A 24,011-nucleotide genomic window follows, 5' to 3' on the forward strand; every position below is an offset into this window, starting at 1 on the left:
TGTACAGACTGAGGAGAAGGAATGGTCGAACAAAGTTCTCTCCAATTCCTTAGACAGCAATTTCGAAGCTATTAAAGTTATTAGCATTTAAAGAGAGCCTCCAGGCTTCTTTGTACTGGGTCAGGGATAGGGTAAAACTACGCAGAGATGAGATCTGGCTCTTAAGTTGAACATGTCAGAGAAATTCTTTTTCTTGAGGAAAAAGGAGGCAAATCTGTTTTCCTGCCACTTACTCAGATTCATAGAATGATTTGTACCTTTTTTGTAGCCAAATATCACATTTTCTGCATTAAAATATTCAAGTAATATACAATGTCATTGCTACAGAATTTAAAATAATAATAATAATAATTACATTCTATTGCATTTTCCTGGAATAGCCTTTTACCTCTCCTTTTAAACTTTGCTGATTTTATGCAGTGATCTAAAAATGTAAAAACTGAGGAACAATAAAGCTGGTATTTCTTATTAAAATTCTTTCTGAAATATGGAACAAAATAAGGTATGTAAAGAACTCCTAAGAATATTGACCAATAATAATAATTTTAACAATTGTAAAACAAAAAAAAAAAAAATTAACTCACAGAGTTTTGTATGCTAAAGACTCCTGTAAAATGCCCATTTTTCTGTTCAAAAATGTAGTTAATAAAAGTTGTCTGATGTTATTTAGCAGAAAGGCAAACAGTCCTTTTTAGATTTGACATTAACAATCTGATCATTTGTCTCCCCAAAGAAAGCCCATACAGCTTTCATACAGACCACACAATAAAGAATAGTAATATTTCTGTTTACTGAGATATCAACTGGCATTTCGTTGCAAGTCAATGGTCTATCTTTGCTACAGCATACTAGACCTCAATCTGGCATCTACAAATGTCAAGAGTATAAAAAAAAATTATAGGATGGAAATCAAAAGCATGTTCTAAATTCCTAAAAAACAAACAAAGTTCACCTAAACATATTTGCTGCAGAAATCAGTACAATATTCAGCTGTCAATCTTGAAAAACAATGAGGGAGCGATGCTGTCAGTAGGACAGGATAATAACATTTCAAGCAGATGTTCAGGCAGGGCTCTAATTCTCACTGAACTCCCTTGGTAAGCATTTAATTTCTTTATCATATGCAAGCTAGGCAAATTGTACTTCATCAAAACTGTATTGTGAAATATTAATATTTCATATTATAGCAAAACTCCATAGAATAACCTTTGTCATATTAAGAACATCAGAATTTCAAATGTCATGGTTCTGCATTTTAATGCATCTTAAATAGCTTTTTGGCTTGGCACCATAAATTATAACTAGTTTAATCTAAATTACTATGCTGTAATATCATACAAAAATATACATTTTGTAATACAGATTTACTTCTGTGAAATACTAATGTTATGGAAAACAATGTGTCATTGTACCATGATTTTTTTACCACCTTCAATTATGATACAAGGTGCACACAGTGCAAATGTACAGAGAGAAAACTAGTTGGAGCCTGAATATGTATATTGTAATAACAGCACATAGAAATGCAATACATCCTGGGTAAATCAATTAATTCTCTACCAGCAATGGTTTTAATTTAGAAATGTTTCTGAAAATATATTGTAAAATCTACATCAGTGAACTGTATAAACATATATTATGACTAGAAAGTTTTCTCCACCATGGTTTAGTTCAAATTTAATTCAGTTTTAATTGTAGCTTTGTTTCTAAAATCATCCATGCAACTTGCTCCATATATAATGAAAAAATATTAAAGATTAAAAATTAAGTTAGTCTGCATGTTGATTTCTGCCAGTTCTCATAATAAAGGCAACTGTTTCCACATTATTGAAAGCGACAGCATCACAAATCAATGCATGTCACAACAGAATAAAGACAGATGTATCTGATTAATCAGAATTAAATTTTAGAAGTGAAGGAAGCATCTGAAAATCAAAGCAAACATTTCTGCTATCCCAGTTGTTTTTTTCCCCCTTTTCTGAGCAGCCCATACAATGCAGTGAGAGAACAACAAAGCCTGAAGTCAGTTGATAAAACCCCAATTTCTGCTATAAACTTCTCACTGTGGTAGCGTATATGGTATAGAGGTGTGCACACTTCATCTGACTTATTTTGATAGTATGTTTATATAAACTTTCTGATTACAGGTTTTAATGCAAATTTTGTGTACTAAACAATACTCACTAATAAATTCTAAGTAAATAAAGCAGCTCAGCATAACACTTCTACTAAAAAGCTCCCACCTGTAGTTATTTAATTAATGCAGTATCTCCCATTCTGCAGGTAGTTTGCTGTTCATCTAAGCTCTAAAAGAGGTAATAATTGGTATTCATTTATTGTGAATTCTATGATATGCAGCTCCCCCATTTCGCTGCGATATGTGGCTCCCCCATTTCCCTTCAATAGCTTGCCAACAGAATTTACAAATAATGTGTCGCAGCACAGAGTTATCTGAGTAAGACAGAAATACTATTTGAACCAAAAGAGCAACGAGCTATTGATCCTGCAGTCAAAAAGGGAAGACAGGAATGTAGGAAAAGGTGTGTGAAGGGACGTTTTTGTTCTGCTACCATTTGTCTTTCCTAGTGATAGTCTGTTTTAAAGGCAGCTATTCGCACTTCTGGAAGAAATCAAAACTATGTGATATTATAGCTGCTGTGCAAAGAGATTGAATTTAGTAAACAAAATTCTACAAGTCACGATCCCCCTCACAGACACCTACACATACAGGTACAGTACCCTAAAATTAATATTTGCATTACACTATAACATCCAGTACTTTCTAAAATATTTCGAGTGCAGTATATACTTAAAGGTATAAATACTCTGAAGGAATTTCAGCTATTTCTCAGGTTAGCTTTCTCTATGTTTCAACAGTAGTACAGCAGTATGCAAGAACAAACTTTTGCTGAATCAAACAGAGCTGAAATCCTTACCCTACAAACAGAAAATGCTACAGAGGTTGTCACAAAGGCAACTATGCAGCAAAGTATGTGGGTGTTTCAAAAGGAGTGAGCACAGAACGAAACAGTACTACGCTAACTCCCTCTGTGGCAACATGTGATGCTTTCAAGGTGAGGCCAAGACAGATGAGGGTTGGAAAGACTGGGGGAGTAAATCAGGGTTCAGGGGCTAGATCTGCAACATTCCTATCCAACATTTTTCCCTATACAAGAAAGTATGGCCTCTCATGGGCTGCAGAGATCCCTAGCCTAACATTTTAGAAGAGTTTTCTGTGCTAGGTAGTGAAAGAGGGAAAAGGAGAAGTTCACATGAAATGAATCCTCTGTCTTACGAGAATCACAGCTCTACAGCCAGAGTCCTTGGATCTCCTCTTCCAAGACTTATCCTGCTCTTTTCTCTGCTCCTATTCTATCACACAGTAGTTAACGCATGCACAGCTGTGGCTAGGCTGTATATGCTTTTCACCTGCTATATGTCACTCAAATTTAGCCTGCATCAGTCACTCTTGCTGAAGTCCCAAAGGATGCCCATGGTCAATCGGGAAGCCACTGGTTTCCCTGTTGGTTACTGAATGCAGTGGTCAATTTAGTGATCAGCTCTGGAAAAGGGAACATTTCTCCTGCTGCTAATCTCCCCACTGCCACACAGGTGGTTTCTGCTTGGCCTTTAGTTACTGCAAATAAGAAGGAAGCCCACAAGTTAAACCTAACCAGGAAAGATGAAATGAGGAGAGGAAAGGGATGAACACAGAGTCCTGCTTGTATTGATAACAAGGCTGAAGTGGAGGAGCTTCAGCTGCAAAAAACTGTGTCTAGCAAGCTCCCTTCCTCCCAGAAGCTGTTCCGCTCTTGGGAGCTGTACTGTCTGGGAGGCAGCTCTGCCTCCTCCCACTGACTCTGCAGGCTTCAATCAGGAAATCTTTGCTCCTGGTCCTGCTATGCAGTTCGCTGTGACTAGCTAGGCAGGACAGCTCAGTCTGAAATCTCTACTTCCACAGGTACCACAGCCCAAGAGACCGTTCTGCTCCCTGCAGAACACTGCACAAAATTTATGTCTACATAGTCAGAAGCTAAGTCTAAAAACACCCGTAAGTTAGCACATTATGCCAACCTGTATTATTCCAAACTCTCTACCAACTCCTTGTTACAGCATGAAGTCAACAACAGCAGCCTTTGTGTAGTACTCATTGTTCACAGAAGAACTGCTGTACCTCATCAAGGTTTTCTTCACATTTGAAATATTTATTTTTGTAGCATTAATTACCATGCTACTATTATATATAAAAGCAATTTTATTTTTGCTGCACCTCACAGCCAAACATCTCAAATCACATCACAAATACTAAGACTTAACACCTGTGGGAAGTGCACTACTGGGAAGAATACAACAGTAGAAACTAGCTAGTACTTGGGTAGGACACAGTCCTATTGCACACATTGACACACAATTCAAGAGTTTAGGCACCACAGAAAAACTACTGCCTCCTACTGAACCTTAGAAGAAAGCTTAGCAATAATGATCACTGGACTAGAATTCATCCAAAGGACTTTGCTGAACTCTTGAAAATAAATGCCACCTGCAATATTTTCCATCTTACTGCAACAAATAATAAAAAAATGGATTTTATAACCACTTAAGATACTTGCTTTTAGCAATCCTCTCACTTGAAAGACCTCCATCCGAGTCACACCTCCAGAGCACAGCATCACTGGAACACTTTGCAGTCGCCATTTGGGAAATGACTCAGAGTCTGCTGCTTAGTGGAGTACCAACATCGCTTCCTACAACATGTATGTCTTTCCTCCTGAACTCCCACCCAAGCTGGAACTCAGCCAGCGTCTGTTTAGCTCTTAGATGCACAGTAATCAACGTGCAGTCTGGCAGGACTGCAAGCATACCAGCAATAAAACTGATAAATAAATAAATCTCAGTTCTTGCTATAAGTTGCCTTTAGCCTAGGCACTGAATAATTACAGCTGATGGTATGTTATACACATAAGTCAGTTGTAAACATACTTGAATGACATTTATGTCCTAAAAAGTGTTTTAATCAGAAACCCTGTGAAGTGGATTAGAATCTCCATTGCAATGCAGAGGAACGCTTGTTTCCTTAGGGCTACTTCAGGTGTAGAAGACAGCAAAAACCAGCCTGACATATTTTGCAGTATGCCATAGTAATACAGCACTTTGCCCTCAGACCTTCCTCATACTAGAGGGCCACCCTCTATGGTTAATTCATTTACAGCGCACACCCATGTAGAGGGGGCAGAGTAGCAAATCCGCCTTTAATCTTCTGCTAAGGTCTCCATTTACCAGTACACTTCTACATCCCATCTCCGAACCAAGAATAAACCCCCCGTTTCCAAATTCATCTCAAAAGCTCTCTTCAAGCCCACGCTACTCTGTGTCACTGGTCGACAACACATTACCATTTATTCACACTGTTACTCAGGCCTAGGCAGAGGATTTACCTTTGATCCTCTTCCTCTCTCTGCAAGTCAAACTATATCTACATCCCAGCCAAAATCCTGCTTCTTTTCTTCGCAATACATTTATCAAAACTGTTTTCTTTCACTGTCTAAACCTCTTGCTCAGTCTCATTTTGCCATTTTGGGAGTAGTAACAGGGAACCCACCCTGAATGCAATTCTCAGGTCAAACAAGCAATTAAGACACTTTAAGTCTACACAAAATGCTTTATTTTAGGTGCCACACTGAGCTACAGCCTTCAAGACTTAACTCCAACTCCTTCCTCTTCCACTACATGTTATTGAAGATTTACGTCACTGTACTACAAACGTTCTGCAGGACCACTCTTCCCTCCATAGGCTTGTTTTATGTTGCTTCCATCTTTCTCTTCCACTACGCACCCAGCCTCAAGCTTACACCCACATTATCACATTGCAACTGCAACTCAATTTCAATGGCTTATCTTGGCAGTCCTTGGCACAGAAGCTGCCTTTCATGAGTTGTGTGATAAAGCTGTTACTCATCCCCTTTGCATTCTTATCCCTCACAGAAAACATTTCCACTGCAGTATTTTAAAAAAGGACTATTACCTTTATTAGCTGGCTAATATTAAAAGGTTGGGCAATAAAAGGGAAGAATGTAACAGTAAACAAACCCAGAAACTGTGTCACCTTTACACTGCACTGTTGGAAACTCCCAGATTAGTTGACCTACACAATGTACTATATCCTTCCCCGCTACCTTTATGCTAACTAGATTTAATAATGCCATTCCCAAAAGATTCAGATTTTTCAAACATTCAAAGAAATGGTTACATGCTAAATATACCTTAAAATGTTTCCTTACCTTGTCCAGGGAGAACGTTTTAGTGACAGCAAAGCCCCATCCAGCTTCAAAAGCTCTTCGAATCATTGAAGAACTAGTAGTAGGGGTTGCACTGGCAAGGCCAAAAGGATTTGGAAACTTCAGTCCAGCCATTTCTACACTGATGTCTACTAAATCAATAGGAGTATAGAAGAGTGGTAGTTCTGGAACAGTAGAAACTGCAACACCATGTAAGGACTGTAAAAAACAAACAAAAATCATGATTTTTTTAATTCTTTTTTGTATAATTTATTATTAACCCTGGTAAGGGAATAATTGATACATAACAATGCAAAGTGTAAGTATTGTACTATGTGTTCAGCCTTGCAAATCAGCAGAACATGCAAACACTTGCATATGTAACATCTTCTGTCCAAATAGCATTCATATTGAAATATTATGCCATGCTGGAAGTAACTGAGTAATAATTATTATTATTTTACAACCTGTACTGCTAGCCTGGTTCAGTCCAAAGGTTTGTTCAGGCACTCTGAACAACCATTCTGTTCCCTGCAGCAGCCAGCAGTAGTGAGATTGAAAAACAAAAACCCACAGGTTATGCACAGACAGACCCTTTCTAGGTTGATTTTTTCCCGCAGGTACTAATCAATAAAAAGTGATTAATATATTAATATTAAATAAATAAAATATTTATTTAAAATAAAAAGTGATTAATATATTAATATTAAAAATGAAGGAAGGGATCCATGTGCAGGATCACCCAGCCCTAGCTCAATGTATTTTGGACTCCTGCACCTTTTTCCCCCGTTTTTAAAGATCTTATCTAGCCTATGCAATGGGATATTTCTCAATATATGCAAAATTATTGGTTTGATATTTAATTGTATTAATATAAATACTTTAAGGGGGATAAAAATTAGACTGATTTGGAATCAAAGAACAACACATTTATTATGGCTGTGACACCACAGTCACTTTTGTTTTCATTTTAAAGACAGTCTTTTCTCTTGAGAGTCGGTGAAAAGCTTTCAATGTAAATGTTGCATCTAATATTGTAAAAGTTGTAGAGAGAAAATCTTTTCCCACGTATGGATACTGAACAGCACCCTAATCAGGCTGTGGTTGGTAGAATTAAAATCTTTACTTGCTCAGATGGTTGACTCAATAAAATCACAAAGAGATGAAGCGGTAATTTCTAATATAGAGAAGCCCTACACAGTTTTTGTTCCTTGTGTTCCCAGTAAGTACCAGCAAAAGATCACAGCAGTTTCTTCTATCCTTAAAAAGTTTTCTTCAGCAGGAAAAAAAACCAACCTGCTACTGGAGGTGTGGGGAAGATTTTCTGTAACAGAGTAAAAACCACAGCCACTTACAAATTGCTGCCTTTCAGGTTGGGCTTTTTTTTTTTTTTTTTTTTAAGGAACTTATTTACCCTATTTTTGCCTGTGAAAACTAATATGCATGAATGGGATGAGTGTTTTCCTGTTTGTTTTAGTGCCTTTTGTTTCCTAAGCTGGTTCAAAACCTACCAGTTCATGTCTGCTTTGTTTTGGGCCTGCCTGGATTCACATCTCAGATTCTGATCCCAGATCTTTGATTCCTTGGACAGACAGGATACATCTGGGGTCCAAATTTTCTGATGGCTTAAAAGCACTGAAAGCAGTAGAATTGTCCTAGCCTGAATGATGTGAACCTGAATACGTCCCTAATGGCGGACATTTTGAGAAAAGTTAATTTTTAAAGATCCCTAACACTTGGGACCAAACTCCCTTCAGCATCACAACCTCTCCCAGCTACAGGCAATGCAGCCACACTTTTGAAAAAGCCAGACATCCCCCCACTTGCTCCCTCCAGAGTGTTCACTGCTGCCGCCAGGTCATATGCCACAGGGCTGTTTCCCTACACCAGGAGAATCCGAGTCCCTAGAAAACCAGACAGCCCGGCACTCTAAATTTCAAAAGCTTATGTTAACTGACAAATCAAAGAAAAAGAAGGAAAAAAAAAAGAAGTATTGTCTTCTGATTATTTTGGGTTTGATTTCATCTTTTTAACTTTTTTTTTTTAGTCTTTCTTAACTAAAATTTCAACTGCACAATGTTGTTTGCAATGCCAAAACAGAACTTCCTGGATCACACAACTGAAATTAAAGCATTTTTAAATTAGCACTTTTAATTAGCACTTTCTATCTCCTACATATTTGGAAGTGGGGAAATCAGCTGAAATCAACACTGATATACTGAACTCTTGTGTTGAACTCCTTGATTTTGATTCTGTAAGAACAACAGCAAAGAAAGACATGGAAAGGTTTTTGGCCCATTCCACTTTATATGCACATGTGACAAATAAATCTGATTTTCCATTTTGAAAGCAGTTATTTTTTAGTTCATTTGCTATCCAGAATTGTTCAAATATTCTCTGTGAATACATGTCAGCCTGTGTATTGCTCACAAAGTATTCATTGCTTGTGTAACTGTAAATATTGATTGCTATAGACAGACAGATTAAGTGCTTAATATAATCATAGTGCTTAAATCACATTGTTCTGTTTCTTTTTCGAAGCAGGATAATTTAATATCTAAAAATTATTCTCACCTAAAATGAGCATTGCTTGAAAGTGATTCTTTACTAAAGACCCCAAATAAGCTTTCTGTGATAAAACAGAAATTAAATCCTATACAAGACCAAAAAAATTAAAATCCACCAAAGCAGTGAAAGACTTTTGAACCAGGTGGTTGAATACACCCAGGCAAAACCAAGCCTTGCTTCCTGCATGCCATCGTGCAAACTGGTCATAAGCCACTTCCCAAACCATCTTCTTCCTGCCAAACTTTCTTCACAAGGAGCAAAACCACAAACAATTCCATCGAGATGCACTCAGGCATGGCAAGATGGTTTGTTAATGATGAGGTGGCCCAGGTGGAGATGGCAGGGGGAGGATTAAAAAAGGTTTCAATGGAATAAAACAAGTCTATAAAAACACACAGGGGCAGGATGTAGCTGAAGGTTCAATAGCCAATGCTGTACATCGTCACAGATTTATCTCCCTCCTTCCTATCACCTCCCTTTTTGCTCTATTTATTTTTTGCTGTTTTTTCCTTTCAGCACAATGCTTATAAAAGAAATAAATTTACTAAGCCCGGATGCATTTTCTACAAAGTGAAACTTTTGACAAACTAAAATGTTTTATAGCTTTCTGAAAGTAAAATCATCTTCATAATGAAGGATTTCCCTGACATTGCACAAACAAATAGGAAAAGAAAGCCTGCAGGCAAGGGTTTATTTATAATAACCTTCTCTTGATTTTTAAAAATAGAAAACAAAAAGTGTGGCCCATTCTTCCTCTCATTCGATGCCAACCAGCTGAGCTAACAATATTGCAGGTACTTATTGTTCTATTCACGGTGATTTTGTGGATACTGGAGCAGTGAAAAATCCCCAGCACGCTGCATGCAGCGACCCTGCCTTGCTCTAACCAGGGTACGGCCAGAGGCAAAAGCCACACAGTCCACAGTGCAGGGCCGACAGGCAGGAACTCAGCTTTGGACCTGATACAATTTGTGACACTGATTTTCTTTAGATGGATAAAATTCTTAACCACAGCGATATGGTCTAACTGCATTTTTGGGCCTTTAACAAAGATAGACTGTGAAAGTGAGTAGTTGTATTACTGTTATTTTTCACAGAGAGCCTTCTCTACAAATCCTGCCTGCAAAAGTCCTTCTGAATACTCTCATCTCACTCCTGCTTTCTCAGTTTTTAAGTCTGATCTTAAACACATCTTTTCTCTCTTGCACGTGCTGCTTCTATCCTCTCCATGATTGCCATTACTTAACTTTGTTAAATACGTTTAAACTTTGTTAAACATGTTTATGTTTTTTCATACAATCTCAGAATGGCTGTGGTTGGAAGGGATCCCTGGGGACCATCTAGTCCAACACCCTTGCTCAAAGCAGGGTCAACTCCAGCAGGTTGCTCAGAGCTCCGTCCAGCTGGATTTTCTAAGGTCTTTCCTGGCTTTCCGTTTCTGGAACAGACATTGCTTACTCCATGGTAAGCAACTAAAATACCAGGTTTCCTGCACCACCTTTTTGCAAATGGTGCTTTGTTACTCCTCTCCATGCTAGTGTTTCATATGTTGTTCTAGCTAAACAAAGGGATATTCAATTTTTCCTTTGATTATGCTGAAAAGCAGGAAACATCACTAACAGCTTCAAAGACAAGCTTCCTGGGAACCACCTATCTCTACTATTGATTATGAAATAATGTACATTCATGCATGCTCTAGGAATGTATGAGAATGGTCAACCTTCATAAAAGAATCAACAGCTATACTCTTCAGATACAAAGCCCATATATTTTTTGACAGCACAGATAAAGTAAAAATAGGAAATATACAATACTGGTTCAACATAACACAGTGATGTGTTCAAAATTCATACTGAACCATGTCTTAGTGAAGTGCAATTTATATCAGTTGGGATCGAGCCCTCTATTTTTAAAGTGTATCATGCACATTTCAGTCTAGTCAAAATATAAAAGAAAAGAACACTGGGGAGTTTACAGTAAAGAACAAAGAGATTTAAATAAAAGAAAACTTATTGTGAATCAGAGAGGAAAAGTAACTTTGTAAGAGGCATTTTAGTGAGAAAAAGAAGATGGCAGCTTGATCGCCATGTATGGGAAAATGGTTCACAGGTAAGTATATAAATAGAGCAGAAGCGAAGTGTTAAGGCTGGTGCAGTGGTCCAGGAAGAAAATACTGAAAGAATCATGATGCAAGAACTCTCTTTGCTCTCAAGGCAGGTATAGAAAACTAGAAGTTAGTTCTGCAATAACTGTGAGTTACCCTGAATGTAACTATTACATTACTAAATCCCATTCACTGATCAAAAAGAAATGAATGGTAACTGAGGCATACAAGAGAACAGCAGCCTATATTGCTTCTGCACAAGATCATGAAGTCACTGTTGGGACAAAAGCGAGGGCCGTTACAATCCCCAGACTAAACAGATCACCCAGATTACGTTACAGAAATTTGTACATCATTCATGGAATAACAAAAAAAGTTCAATTCTGAAATGTTGTGAATAGCACATAGTTGCATGAATTGGGCTGGTTCTGTTTGAATCTCTACTGACGTGCAAAGAATAGTTCTAGGAAGACTGACTGTATTTTCTAACAGGTTTTACTACAGCTACCCTTAGCTAGGCTTTGACTGGTCATGTTTATAGAAACTAACCTGAGAGAGCTGCAGGCAACAATTTCTGAGATGAACCTATGCTTCATATAGTGGGAGGAATATGTTAAGAGGCAAGAGCTACTTCGGCAACTAATGATGGAAAGCTTCCAGCATAAGAGCAGCCAAGAAGCTTCTGTAAATAACTCCCAGTTTTGAACATAAGGCATTTCTGCTGGAGAGTCCTGGAGTCTGGATCTCATGCTTCACTTGACCATGTGCCAGAGCTTGCAATGACTTTAGTTTCAGGGCACATATCAGGCCCATCTGTTTGCTTAGCCTTTTGCCTGGAGTAGGTTGGGATACAAGCAGCGTGCCGTTCAAACAGTGCATTCTGCAAATAGTCGGGATGGTGTTTTTGAGTTTCAGTCTTTGACATGGTCTTGGATTGGCTGAGAACTCCTATGGAACAGTTTTATTTTGCTAAAGGCTGACTGCATTATTTATAGATCATGGTGCTGAGATAGTTGGTGATTTTGGAAATGGCTACCTATTCCTGTAACCAAAATTCAAACGGATAGATGGTATCAATAGATTTATTTAAAATTTAACATGTACTCTAGTCAGACACTCGGACCACAGGAAGGCTGGTTGCCTTAGAACTTTACAGTAGAGAAAAAATAAGGTAGTGTGTAAGGATGTTTTTTCATTTGATGTTGGAAGTTTCCAGAATATAGGACTGTGAACTGAACGCACACACACACGTGCACAAAGGCGTGCACACTCGCACATACCTACCTCTATAAACATTAGGGTAATACAATCTTTCTCTAAACAACTTCTTTAAAAAGAAACTCTCCTCCAGTCACTAAAATTTCTACCAGGTCCAAACACTGGTGAAGCAAATTGCCAAACTGCAGCACTCTGCACCACACCAACCAGATTTTAAAAGGGCTGCACATCCAAATAAATGCCCCTGGGCAACCCATTCATCTAACAGCTGGAAAGGTGACACTTGACATTTGGAAACTTTCCTGTGAAGATTGCTGTAAGGCTTTCCCATTAGCTTCCTGGTGTGACTGTAAGGTTGAATAAGCTGCCTTGAAACCTGCAAAGGGTAACGGAAATGCTCTAATATCACAAGCCTGTTTGATTTAAAATTCTAATTCTCAAGCCATGACTATTCAGATTTTTTCCAAAGTATTAAATGCATTCGGGGTGGGGGGTGGGGAGCAAGCCTTGAGGAAGAAGCAACAAGATAAAGTAGGATTTTTAAGTGATGTATGTATTTCTAGAGGTTAAAGAGGAAGGAGACAAAAAGGAGGAGATACCCCTTTTCTCCTCCAAATTCACTGTGCACTGAAAAATTAACCCAAGCAGGTCAGGGATTAAAGATGTTTCACACTCAGCATTTTCATAGGGTCTAAGAAGGCAGGACACAAACAGTGCTTTAGAACAAGTGAGAAAAAATATGCACAGATACTAACAACAAGCTTTCAGTTGAAGTATTTTTAGGAAGCGAAATCAGACCCCAACAGCATGAAATTGCACAAACATGCAATCAGAGAGGCTTTGAGCAGATGGATGGGGGAGAAAGACATCGAGCTGTTACAGTCCCAACTTCAGTTGTTCAAATCTCTTTTTGTGGGAGAATGAATCATGTATCGTGTTTCTAAAAAGTTCCTTGCACTATGAACACACTCTTTGTCAGCTGGCTCTCTGCACACAAGCTGTCTCTCCTGTCTCTGAAGGTTCCTCTGCCGCTCCTATAGACTTTGTGCTTGCTCTTTTACTAGAAAAATTAGGGCAGAGGTGCCAAGTCAGCAACACGCAAGGAGCACCAAAAAGGGAACATGCAGTTACCAGGTCTCTCAAGTCTGCACCCCTTAACTCATATTTCTCAGGTAAATTCTCTTTTGCATTATTTTCCTCTGTGCATTCAGTGTTTACTTTTGGCAGGTCTTTTGTCCAGTTTATCAGCCTCATCAGAGCAAAATTTGGCTCCAGAGTAGATAAACCAAGTCCTCTGTAAATGTCTTCCTCAGGTAACAATATTAGCAATATTTAATTTTTACTTTATACACCATTTGGAGATTTTACTTTTTAGTACTGATGGGCTTGCTTCTTTCCCCCAATTACCCAATTAGGACTTCCACTTGCACTGTGTATTGCGCAGAGAAGCTTGCCACCCTTGAGTGGAATTTAGACTTGGGGCCAAGAAAATGTTGCTTAGACTGGGCTGAACTACGCAAACTTAAGTTTGTGATCCAATTTGAATGAATCTGTAATGTTCAAATCACCAGATAATCTGGGTATTAGTTTCTCAAAATTTGTGTATTTAATCTAAACCACAATGAAATTATTCTTAAAGCTTCTAAAAGCAGATAGAGACGGGAAAGAGGAAAATATTTTTTAAAAAAAATCACCTGTATGTATCTGTGCATGTACCAGGAAGCTTGTTTTCCATCATTTACTGATTCCACTGTAGTGTTAGCAAGACCACCAATGTCACCCCCTGCAAAAACCCAGGGTTCACTTGTTTGCATAGTTTCTGGATCTACTTCAGGAAGACCCCATCTGTTAAACTTGATAGGTGCCATGGCCTCTCTGACTGTAATTAAAGTGAACAACAAATATGTTAATAGAAGAAAGAAAAAACTGTTGCTAAAATCTTTCAAATACACACTGATAACAATTAGCAGAGCAGTTCCAAGTTCTTTCACTTACTTAAATGTAAATTGAAGTAGAAATGAGAAGTCCTTTTATGTACAGAAATGGTTTTGTTGAGCTAGCGGAGGTATGCAATTACTAACAGGACTCAGACAGAAAACCAGCGACACATCATACGGAACAGCAGTTTGGTAGTATCAGAAAAGTAATGAGTTCCTGTGTGCCTGCAAAGCCAGACTCGCGTACAAAATAAAAGTACACAAGTGTCACAAGAAGTGACTTGATGCAAGCTCAACAAATAATTGGTGCTAATGTTCTTCTGGTCACTCCCTGAGTACACAGTGCATATCCCAGAAGCTGGGATTCACAGTGCCATTCTCACTGGCATCACTCATCTCCCAAGGGAAAAATCCTGCATTTCTGAAAATCCTATTAATGAACAACATTAACAAAGGAAAAATAAATTTTCTCCCTTTCTCTCCACCTATAGCTTTGTCCTGCACTTACCATATCGACATGCTTTTCTCCTGAATAACCTACCATATACACTCTTGTGCAACTTAATACGCAGCACTATTTTTGACATTTAAACCCCAAAAAAGAATGTTTCTGATACAATTTCTAGAAATTAATTTAGATCTCCAGAATTTACTTCCCACATTTATTGACCCTCACAACAGAAATTATACTCTGTTATTTTTTGACAGGTCATTATTAAACCTGACAGAAAATTTTCAGATGGAACATTTTCCCACCAGAAAATGTTATGCTATCAAAGCTTTGGCTTTAACAAAGTGTGTTGGTATTAAAGAAGTTTAATTTTGAAAAAGATATATTCCAATAAAGTCAAAACCATCCCCATTTAATGTTTAAACTCAGAACATCCTGAAAGTAAGACACACTTTGAAAACTGTTACATATATTAAGAATAAAACCATAAATCCAGAATCAAAATTAAATGCTTACATGAAGGCAATATATTTTTTTATCTTTTTCACTGCAATTTCTGTATTTTTTTAGGGCATGAATTAAGATATCTTTTTTCTTCTTTTTCATGCTAATAAACAACACATATAGGCATTCTGCACATTAACTATTATTGTCCTTAAAAATAATGTAGATGTGAAAATAATTTTTTCATACTGCATAGCATTATACAAATAGCATTAAATACATGTAAATGCTCAGAAAAAAAATCTTGCTCTATATTAAAATGGTTTTTATTATGCATTTTTAAATTACTCAATTGTAATTGCAAAGACACTTCAAAGTAGCTTCATGAAGAGAATCATGTTTTCAAAAATATTTTCAGCAAATGTTGATGGCATATATCAAAATGAGGGAGTTTTTATATGGCTTTCTCTACGGGAACTGAAGATTCTGCAATAAAATGCAGCTTAAAACTGCAACGTCCCTCAGGGACATACCACTAGCAGATGCAGATTGCCAAGGTCAATTAAACTGATGTAGCCATGCTGTCATATATGTAAAAGAGAAACCTGCCAGTTTAAGACAAGAATATTTCTCCAATACAAGGGCAAAGTCGTGGTATTGCCCCCGTGCACGCCCGAGTATACAGCAAGCTTCAAATGCATCTTTCCTGCACATCATCATGATGGAATTTCTTCTCTATCTCCCTTCACCTCCAAATCGTGTAGTAGAAGTGTATTTCAAAGTGGGGGCTCTGTATAATCAGGGGCAAAATAATAAAAGAGGAAGCAAGGCACAAACATCGTCGTCTACTTGTCCCACCTACGCTCTCCTCCTCACCCCTGGCATACACAAACATGTACACAGAGGACTCAAATCCCAAGTATTTTTTTGCAACTGGTTCAGAAGCCAGAATCACAGAAGACAGTTTTAAGCTAGAAGACTGTAGCAGGTTTTCATACAAGTATTTCATCTATCTTCAAGACCTATTGCTTGCACAATTCCTCCCACCCCACACATAGACTTGTGGCAAAAATATTTGTGTAGTAACAGAATCAAAAACTTATGAAATGGTTTTCTTTAAAAATATTTAAATTAAAGAAAAAGCACACCAAACACAACCTTCAGACTGAGACATTTTTCAGTCTGGAAAATGAGGGTTTTGGTTTGTTTGTTTGGGTTGGTTTTGGTTTTTTGGGTTTGTTGTGTTTTTTTTTTCTTCTTAAAAAGTGCTGATAATGGCTGATAGAAAATTTATTAAGAATACTTCAGTAATATTTATAAATCAATATATTAACTTTCTCTTTGTGTCTCAGACTGTCTGTACTTCAAGAAAGCTTTTGATCATCTTATATTTGTCATATATAGGATAACTTATTGCATGCAGTGGTACCATCTCAGCATGTGGTCCAGACAGTTCTTGCAAGCTAAATACATAGAGGCTTGTAAAAACACGTTTGGAAAAAACCCAGAGGAAAACGGTGCTGCAGGATCTGGGACTGGGGATTTAACAAACCCCTTTTATTTCTCTGAGACAGGACTGAACCACAGTAAAGGTGTTAGAGGGCAACACGCTATCGGAGATGTAGTTTTTCAGAAGAAATGATGTAAAACTGGAAGTTCTGGCTACTTCTTTCATCTTGTGGGAAAATAGAGTATTACCTCTGTTATCCTGTATCTATTACATTTCTCAAATCTATCTTTGGATTGTTTTGTGCTAAAATAGCTGTCTGGACATAATTATACCAAAAGCTTTTTGAGTGCAAAGAATGCCCAACATACCTTCACCTGAAACATCTCCCCCAGGGCCTGGGGATTCGTCTGCCTGATCAGTATTTTCAAAATTGGGAAAGAACATTTCCCTGGTGGCAAGGTTGACACGGCATCCAGCAGCCATTTCTTTCTGTCTTTTTTATAATTGCCAAGATTCAGAATAAAAATAAGTAAAAATTTTTAAGTAAAGATTTTAAGTAAAAATAAGGGCATGATTTGAAAGCACCTTACAGAAGAGTTCCTGACAACCTCACAGTTTGGATCTGATACCTGGGGCAACTGTGAGGCTGAAGGGATCAACTCCTAGACCACCTGCAGAAAGAAAGGGAGAACTGGCTTTCACCAAGGGAAGTCCCTTCTCTGCCTCTGCAAGGAGCGAGAGGGAGAGTCTTAAGAGCCAAACCTGAGCTAGAAAGGAGGTGACGCCAACTATGCGAATTGCTGTTTGACACTGACCAATAAGCAAACTAGATCCCTAATGTTTTTCTTGATGTATGATTTGGGCAAAGGTAAAGAAAAGAGCGTCTTTTAAAGCCCTGTTCCCTCACACCCTTTAAAGTTTAAAAGTAATATAGCTTTTCTCTTGAAAATTCAAAGTACAGTCCTGTGGCTGTACTGCCTTCTCCTCCATATCCTGGTGAGATATTATACATAATTTGAAAAGATCCTTCTGGATGAAAGACAACATACAATTGAATTATTCTGCTGCTATCAAGTGATGCTAACACAAATAACACCGAACAAAAGGACAGTTCTGAATGTATATTCCAAATTTGCTATATTCACAAAGCGAACAAACACAAATGGAAAAGCAGCAGCAAATTATAGCACTTGCAGAAACAATATTAAAATATAAGTGAATACAGAAAAAATATTTTAATTAACAAACCAAATCAAATGGAAAAGATTCCTCAAATAAAGCTTTAAAAGTGAGTCTGTGTGTTTGACTGCCATGACTAATTATGTATCCATGTAATGTGTGTTCAATTTGGGCTTATTTAAATAGCAGAAATGCTCATTAGCTGCAGTATATCTGTGAAGCTTCAATAAACAGTTTAATGGTTTTTATGTTTAACCAATTTCATAAGTTCCTGTAATTTTAGCTTTAGTAGCTCATTAATGTTATTTTTGATATCCATCTTACAGAATTCCTTTACAGTGAACAGTAGCATTACTTCAGAAAAATACAAATATACTGTAACTTTCTTAATCTCAAATGTAAAAAAGTACAGCTGTCACATGCACCAACAGACTGATCAACTGCTGCCGCTGCCCAATCTATACACCCAGCAAACAAAGGCAGGCACACTCATGCTTCCCACAGCCTCTGCCCCACTAGTGTACTGAACGAGGAGTAAAAAGTGGTTTGACTGGATAAAGCTGGGTCCAGGTGTGCCAGGAGAGGCTCCCGCTGCAGGCTTGTACTGACTATTTTCTGCCTGCCACCAGCAAGCAAATGTGTACTGATGCCTGTCAGGTGAAAGAGCAGAATTCCTGCTCTAAGTTAACAGGGCTTTAGAAGTCATCATGAAGCCATTTTTGGATACCAGGAATTGGTAATCATTTCAGAGTGTGGAACGGCTGCACTCAAACTCATTCAGTAAACCTATTTGTGGAGTAAAATCCTATTCCAAATGACTCAGCAGGAGAACTCCTACCTATTTCAGTAAGAAACTTTTGAATCTATATAAATTTCAGTTTTATATAGCAATTTTTCAAGAAATCTGGTGACTAAAAGTCTATTCTGTGGGTGTGAGGCAGATGCTGTGCTACCAGGGAGACACCAGGTCACCCCCGTGGGCATTCCCAGCTGGGGCATCACAGCCACCTCTCTTCCTCCCTCCTAGTCTTTCATCAGATAGTCAAGGCTCCGATCCTTGGAGGCTGAAGTTCCCTAGTTGTCTGAGCAGGCTGTATGAAGAAACTCAACACTCATGCAGGTTCACTGGTTTCTGGAGCATTTGAACTTCTGTATTTGTACAAAGGTAAACTAAAATCTTTTTCGTTTACGAGCTCTGCAACATTTTTCCCTAGCAAATGCTCCTCAATCTACAGAAATAAATATTAAATATGAGTGGGTTAACAAATTAACTTGTAAACTACTTGGGTAAATTTATCTTTGCTGTGTGTCAAACTATACTGGGGGGCAGTAGTTACACTCCAGTAAGCCTTCTGGGGTTTGCTGCCACAGTTTCTAAGCAAGATGACAGTCATACTAGAAGTAAAAGCAACATACCTAAAAGTTGTGACTGATTCCCAGAAATGTGAAATAAAATTTTGCCCTTCAGTTACCATGCAATAGCTAGCTGCTACCAAAAATTTAATAAAATGTATTTTTGCTCACAAATAGCCTACTATTTCTAGGTTGTTTTTTTTTTTTTTTTTTTTTTTTTGCAAAGGCAGTATTTGGAGTTTGCTTGGGTATTTTTGCATTCTCCTTTTGCCTCTCCAGGAAAATAAAGTAGACATTATCATGCCAAGATTCCGTGTTCTCATAAATCGGAATACTTCCTCTTTACTGCTGCCTGCTAAACAGTGTTGAACTAAACTTATGTTGCCAGTTCCCTATCCTGCCTCAGTCCCCTGTCCGGCACTGCATTTTGTAGTGCGTTTTGAACAAGTGTACTGTTCTCCATAATTTCCTCCATGGTTCTCCTCAGAAATTCAAGAAAATAAATCAGAACAAGGACGTTTGTTCCAGTGCAAAATTTTGCAGTCCAAAAATATTGTTCCCTTTTGCTTATCAGGACAAAATAGATAAGGAAATGGCTATTGGAAGTTTAGACTTTAAAACCAAATGGACTGCTGTTAAGTAGGATGTTGAGGCTCTATGCAGTGCCAGGGAGTACACAGAATTGCATTTGTATATATTGAGTAGCTGCAATTTGGAATGGTGACAGAAGATATTTCAGTAATTCCCTAATACATTGTATGCCTCCAAAATAACAAATGAAGCAGAAAGCAGGAACATGAGGAAAGGTAAAAAATTATTTTCACAGCTCTTTGTTTATGTGGGTCAGTTATGATAGCTCGAAAGCTTTGGTAAGCTATGCAGTAAAATAAAAAGCAGCTTGTGGTTGCAAAATCTTTTTTTTTTCTTTCAACAAGAAGCAAAACATTTTTCTTACTCCATCTGCAGTAGTTTGATTTGAACAATTTGTTGGGGTTTTTTTTTACTGGTTTCAGTAAAGTGGTAATGTTCTTAAAATAGTCTAGAAGGCATCTCTCCTGTTTTGTCTGTTAGCAACTTCCCGAGCATAAAATGGACTTTGGAGTCCATTTTTTTTAAATTAATGATGCATTTATATGATTCCCAATGGGAGGATGAATACCTACTAGAACTGTTGCTTAAAAACACAATCAGCATTTTATTTAAACAAAACAAAAATACTAAAACCCTATTGTGAGCACACAATCTCAGTTCTAAATTTAATAGTTACTGTGCAAAAATAAGAAATAACCTGTTGAAGACAATAGAGCAGAAAAAGCTTTCTAACCTATGAGTTGTTTCTACTCAGACAGCAGTCAGTCACATGCTTATGTCTTGTTAAACAAAACTTTAAAACATGAGCATCAAGGTGCCCTGAACACTTCCCTGAACTGGGGCTAAGTCTGATTTAAATCCCTCTGGTTTTCGTAGTATTTTCTTTTTCTTGTATCAGCAGCACCAGCATTTAACAATATTAATAACAAATAGGACATATCCTGCTAGCTTAGCCCATACCAATACTGCATTTGCAGTTCCCCAAGGTCCCTTAGGAATTAGGTCAATTGATAAAGCCTTTTCTATGAGCAACAATTAACACAGCCTGCATCTGAATAATCCGGTCATAGAATAATTCAGACTAGAAGGGCCCTCTGGAGGTCATCTAGTCCATCCCCTCCTCCAAAGTTAGATCAAGGTTCAAGTCAGATCTATTTGTCCCTGGCATTGTCCAGTTTTTAGGACCTCCAATATTTTCATATCCATCTTTTGATGGAGAATATATGAGTATCCCCATCTCTTGCATACAACAAATTGCACTTTCTTTTTTAAAAAGAAACACTAAGAATAGAAGATGCTTTTGGTGTTGGCTTTGGTTGGGTTTTTTTTGTTTTTTTTTCCCTCATTTTCTTTTATTATGTATGCTGAGGTAGCCTGGAGATTTGGTTGTAAACCAGCTCAATGGTGAAAAGCAATTTTGACTTTCATTAAGACAACTTAGTCAAAAAATAAAGATTTAAAAGCAGCTGAAATGGTATACTCAAAATAAACACTTTATTCCCTCAAGTCTTAGTTTCTTTTCATTTTCACATGCAAAACAAATGCCTTGCATTTTTCCTTATAATTTGCCTGCTATTCTAATAGCAGTTTCACAAAAAATACAGTGTGAAACTGATATGTATTGCACACCCCAAAGGTAAATGACTCTCTTCTTTCGTGATCAGCTCATGGCATGACTTTGTTCCCCTCCCATTTTATGCTCCTACTTAAAAACCTTACAGCAATTAATTTAGACAGTGAACGTGTACTAGGAGATACAAGATTGGTGCAGTATTATGGCTAAGCAACACAGTAAGTTCAACCTTTCAGCTGAAGCAGTTTTTCATGTGGGAGAAAACAGAATCATTCTTTATCATAGGGTCTATGAATCACAACAAAACATACTGACTGCATAGGCTAACGCTTGATTTACCACATGAAGCTCTAAAAAACCTTTCAAAAAATCGAAACGGGATTTTAAAAACAACAAAACTTTCCAAAATTCTCAGTCAACTCCACCAATGGAGTAGATCATTAATCTCTTAAGAAAATAAAAAATTAAAACTCCTTCCTGGAGGTTAGACTGAACCCTAAAACATGACCAACACAGGTGTCGTGTTTATACAGCGATACATCTCCAAGCAGGGTAGGAGTCAGCCCTGAGTAATTAGCACTGCAGGTAACTGGGTGCCGTTGCTGTCTAGGTAACAGCCTAGGCCGCATTAACCTGTCCCAAAGCAATAGTAACACACACAAGATAGGAATGCTCCTGGAATTATACATGTTCGTCAAGGAACCAGATTGATCCTTCTATTTTACTGTAGGAGTTTAGTCTCTTCTCATGGTGGTATGATGGTGTAACTTTATATAAAATTGAACTGGTAAACAGGAAGCACTGAGTAGCTCATTCTGGTTCAGACTCTGCTTAGATTATTTTAGATTTATGATCTTCCTTGATTGGAAAGATTCACACAAGCACATTATTCTATGAAATTTTGAAATTCCCTTTGCACTGACAGAACCAGAATGTGGTTACCAAATTTTCTGGTGATGCGCGCTCTGAGACACTTGCCAAGTCCTCTGTCAGAGCATTCATACCCAAAGGACCATGACAACACCTCATGGGTTAACTGGCTGGTGTGACTGTGCCCTGGAGATGTACATTGATCACTAAGGCTTTCAAGAACCTGCTAATCTTGAGGAGCATCTCCAGGCTGAAGATCTACTCATTTTACCCATCTGTTTTCTGCTGAGTCAGTGTTTTTTACTTTCGAGGCATATTTGATGTATGTACCTGAACTCTTTAAATCCTACCTAGTGTCAAAGAACAGTCAGCTCTGCTCAATTTCCATGTTCTTAGTTGTACTCATATTCTTCAGCTCTCTTTCTGCTATTCAGACAATTCATTCAATCTTGAAAATGCCATCTATGTGCCTATTTCTACATCTTCAACATGGGACTGCTTAATTGGTAATCTTTAAGGCCAAAGCTTGTAAAGTACAACTAAATAATGAGACAAGCTGAGACAAGCACAGCTGAATTTAACAAATATTGTATATATGAGGAGGAGCCACAGTTTTCCTGCATATGCACAAGAAACAAGTGATACCCAGACCAGCTGAACCAGAATAATGAACCTGTCCTAATTCTTGCTTAATTTAATAGGCAAAAGAAAGGTTTCAGAGATCAGATCGGTTCAGTTTAAAGTTGTAGCATAATGAGTTTCTCTAAAGTTAATTACTGAGACCAGAAGAAATCCCCTCGAGTATTCTTTGAGATCCCATTTGCATTGAGAGGAAAGCAAGATACATGCTGACAACCGTACATCTAATCTGAGCTCCTGCTCTATACAGTGATGCACAGAAAACTGCTTGTTTAGCAGACCCTCAAGTTTTGTTCCAAGAGGTATACCTAAAGGACAAAGAAACTCTTGTGAAGGGGACCAGCAGTCACAACCTGTGTAACCTCCAGATGACTCGTTTCACAAAACTGTCAAAGAACAGGAAATGGCCGCAGCTAAAATAACAGCATTTACAGAATACATTAATCAGGGTTACCTTTATTGTCGTTTAACATGGAGCCAAAGGCACTGATCACCACATCAGCTTTCAGACGGACAACCTGATCCTCATCTTCTTTCCAGTTTCCATCACTGTCTTGTTCAGTTCGAACAAACTCTATAGCAACAATTTGTCCACCTCTAAGTACAACTTTCCAAGGGGAGAGGAAAGGCAGAAATTCACACTTCTCCTCTTTTGCAAGTTCCATCTGTACAGTAGAAGCAATATGTAACTTTAATATTGTGTTTTTATAAAAAAAACCCACAAAACAAGTTTTGACTCAAGATGCCACAATGCATTCTTCTGTGGTAGAAGTCACCTATGTACGGTATACAGACAGTCAACATAATACCACATTCAGAGCCTCCCACTCTATTAAACCAAGCAGTTCTAGACAGTGGCACTAAGTAAATCTGCAATGCAAATATTTCTCCAATATATTCTTATTATTCCCTGTTATTTTGAATATGTGCAACTCCTTTGAGGGCAAAAGAGCTACCTTATGTAACTATCTGTGTCTTTTAAGAAGAGGCTTAGTATTAATTAAGTACATGCCCTGATTTCTGTTTACTATGATTTTAGGATGTTATTAAATGCTGGCTATCATGTGCAAACAGCAGTCTTCTGAGTGACAATCCAGACTGAAGATCCGAATCTCTGCTGTGGTAAAACTGTTGAAGTCAAACAGCATTTTGTTGTAGCAAAGTCTTCAGGATTGGGTTGTCTATATTTACACAACAACTTTTTTGAACATGTAATATCCAACCTGACATCATTCAAGCATAGCTGTTACTAGCTGCAGCTACTTTTATTTCACTTTTTTTCAAGGCCACTGCATGACTGGATGAATACAAACTTTGACAACTTTTAGGAATTTACCCAGACTGCTAACCAAGATATTG

The 24,011-nt window shown here is 37.8% G+C and overlaps 1 protein-coding gene across 1 annotated transcript in view; it reads right to left on the reverse strand.

Moving 5' to 3' along the window:
- Positions 1-24,011, reverse strand: part of DPYD (dihydropyrimidine dehydrogenase) — a 367,920-nt gene that overhangs the window by 173,632 nt on the left and 170,277 nt on the right. Inside the window, exons 11-13 of the mRNA XM_080407063.1 lie at positions 23,107-23,317; positions 13,860-14,044; positions 6,279-6,494 (exon numbers count right to left, since the gene is read on the reverse strand). Coding sequence (XP_080263189.1) covers positions 6,279-6,494; positions 13,860-14,044; positions 23,107-23,317 — 612 coding nt within the window. The remainder of the gene's footprint in view (positions 1-6,278; positions 6,495-13,859; positions 14,045-23,106; positions 23,318-24,011) is intronic.

The sequence above is a fragment of the Falco punctatus genome, assembly GCF_963210335.1.
Source record: "Falco punctatus genome assembly, chromosome: 11".
Lineage (NCBI taxonomy): Eukaryota > Metazoa > Chordata > Aves > Falconiformes > Falconidae > Falco > Falco punctatus.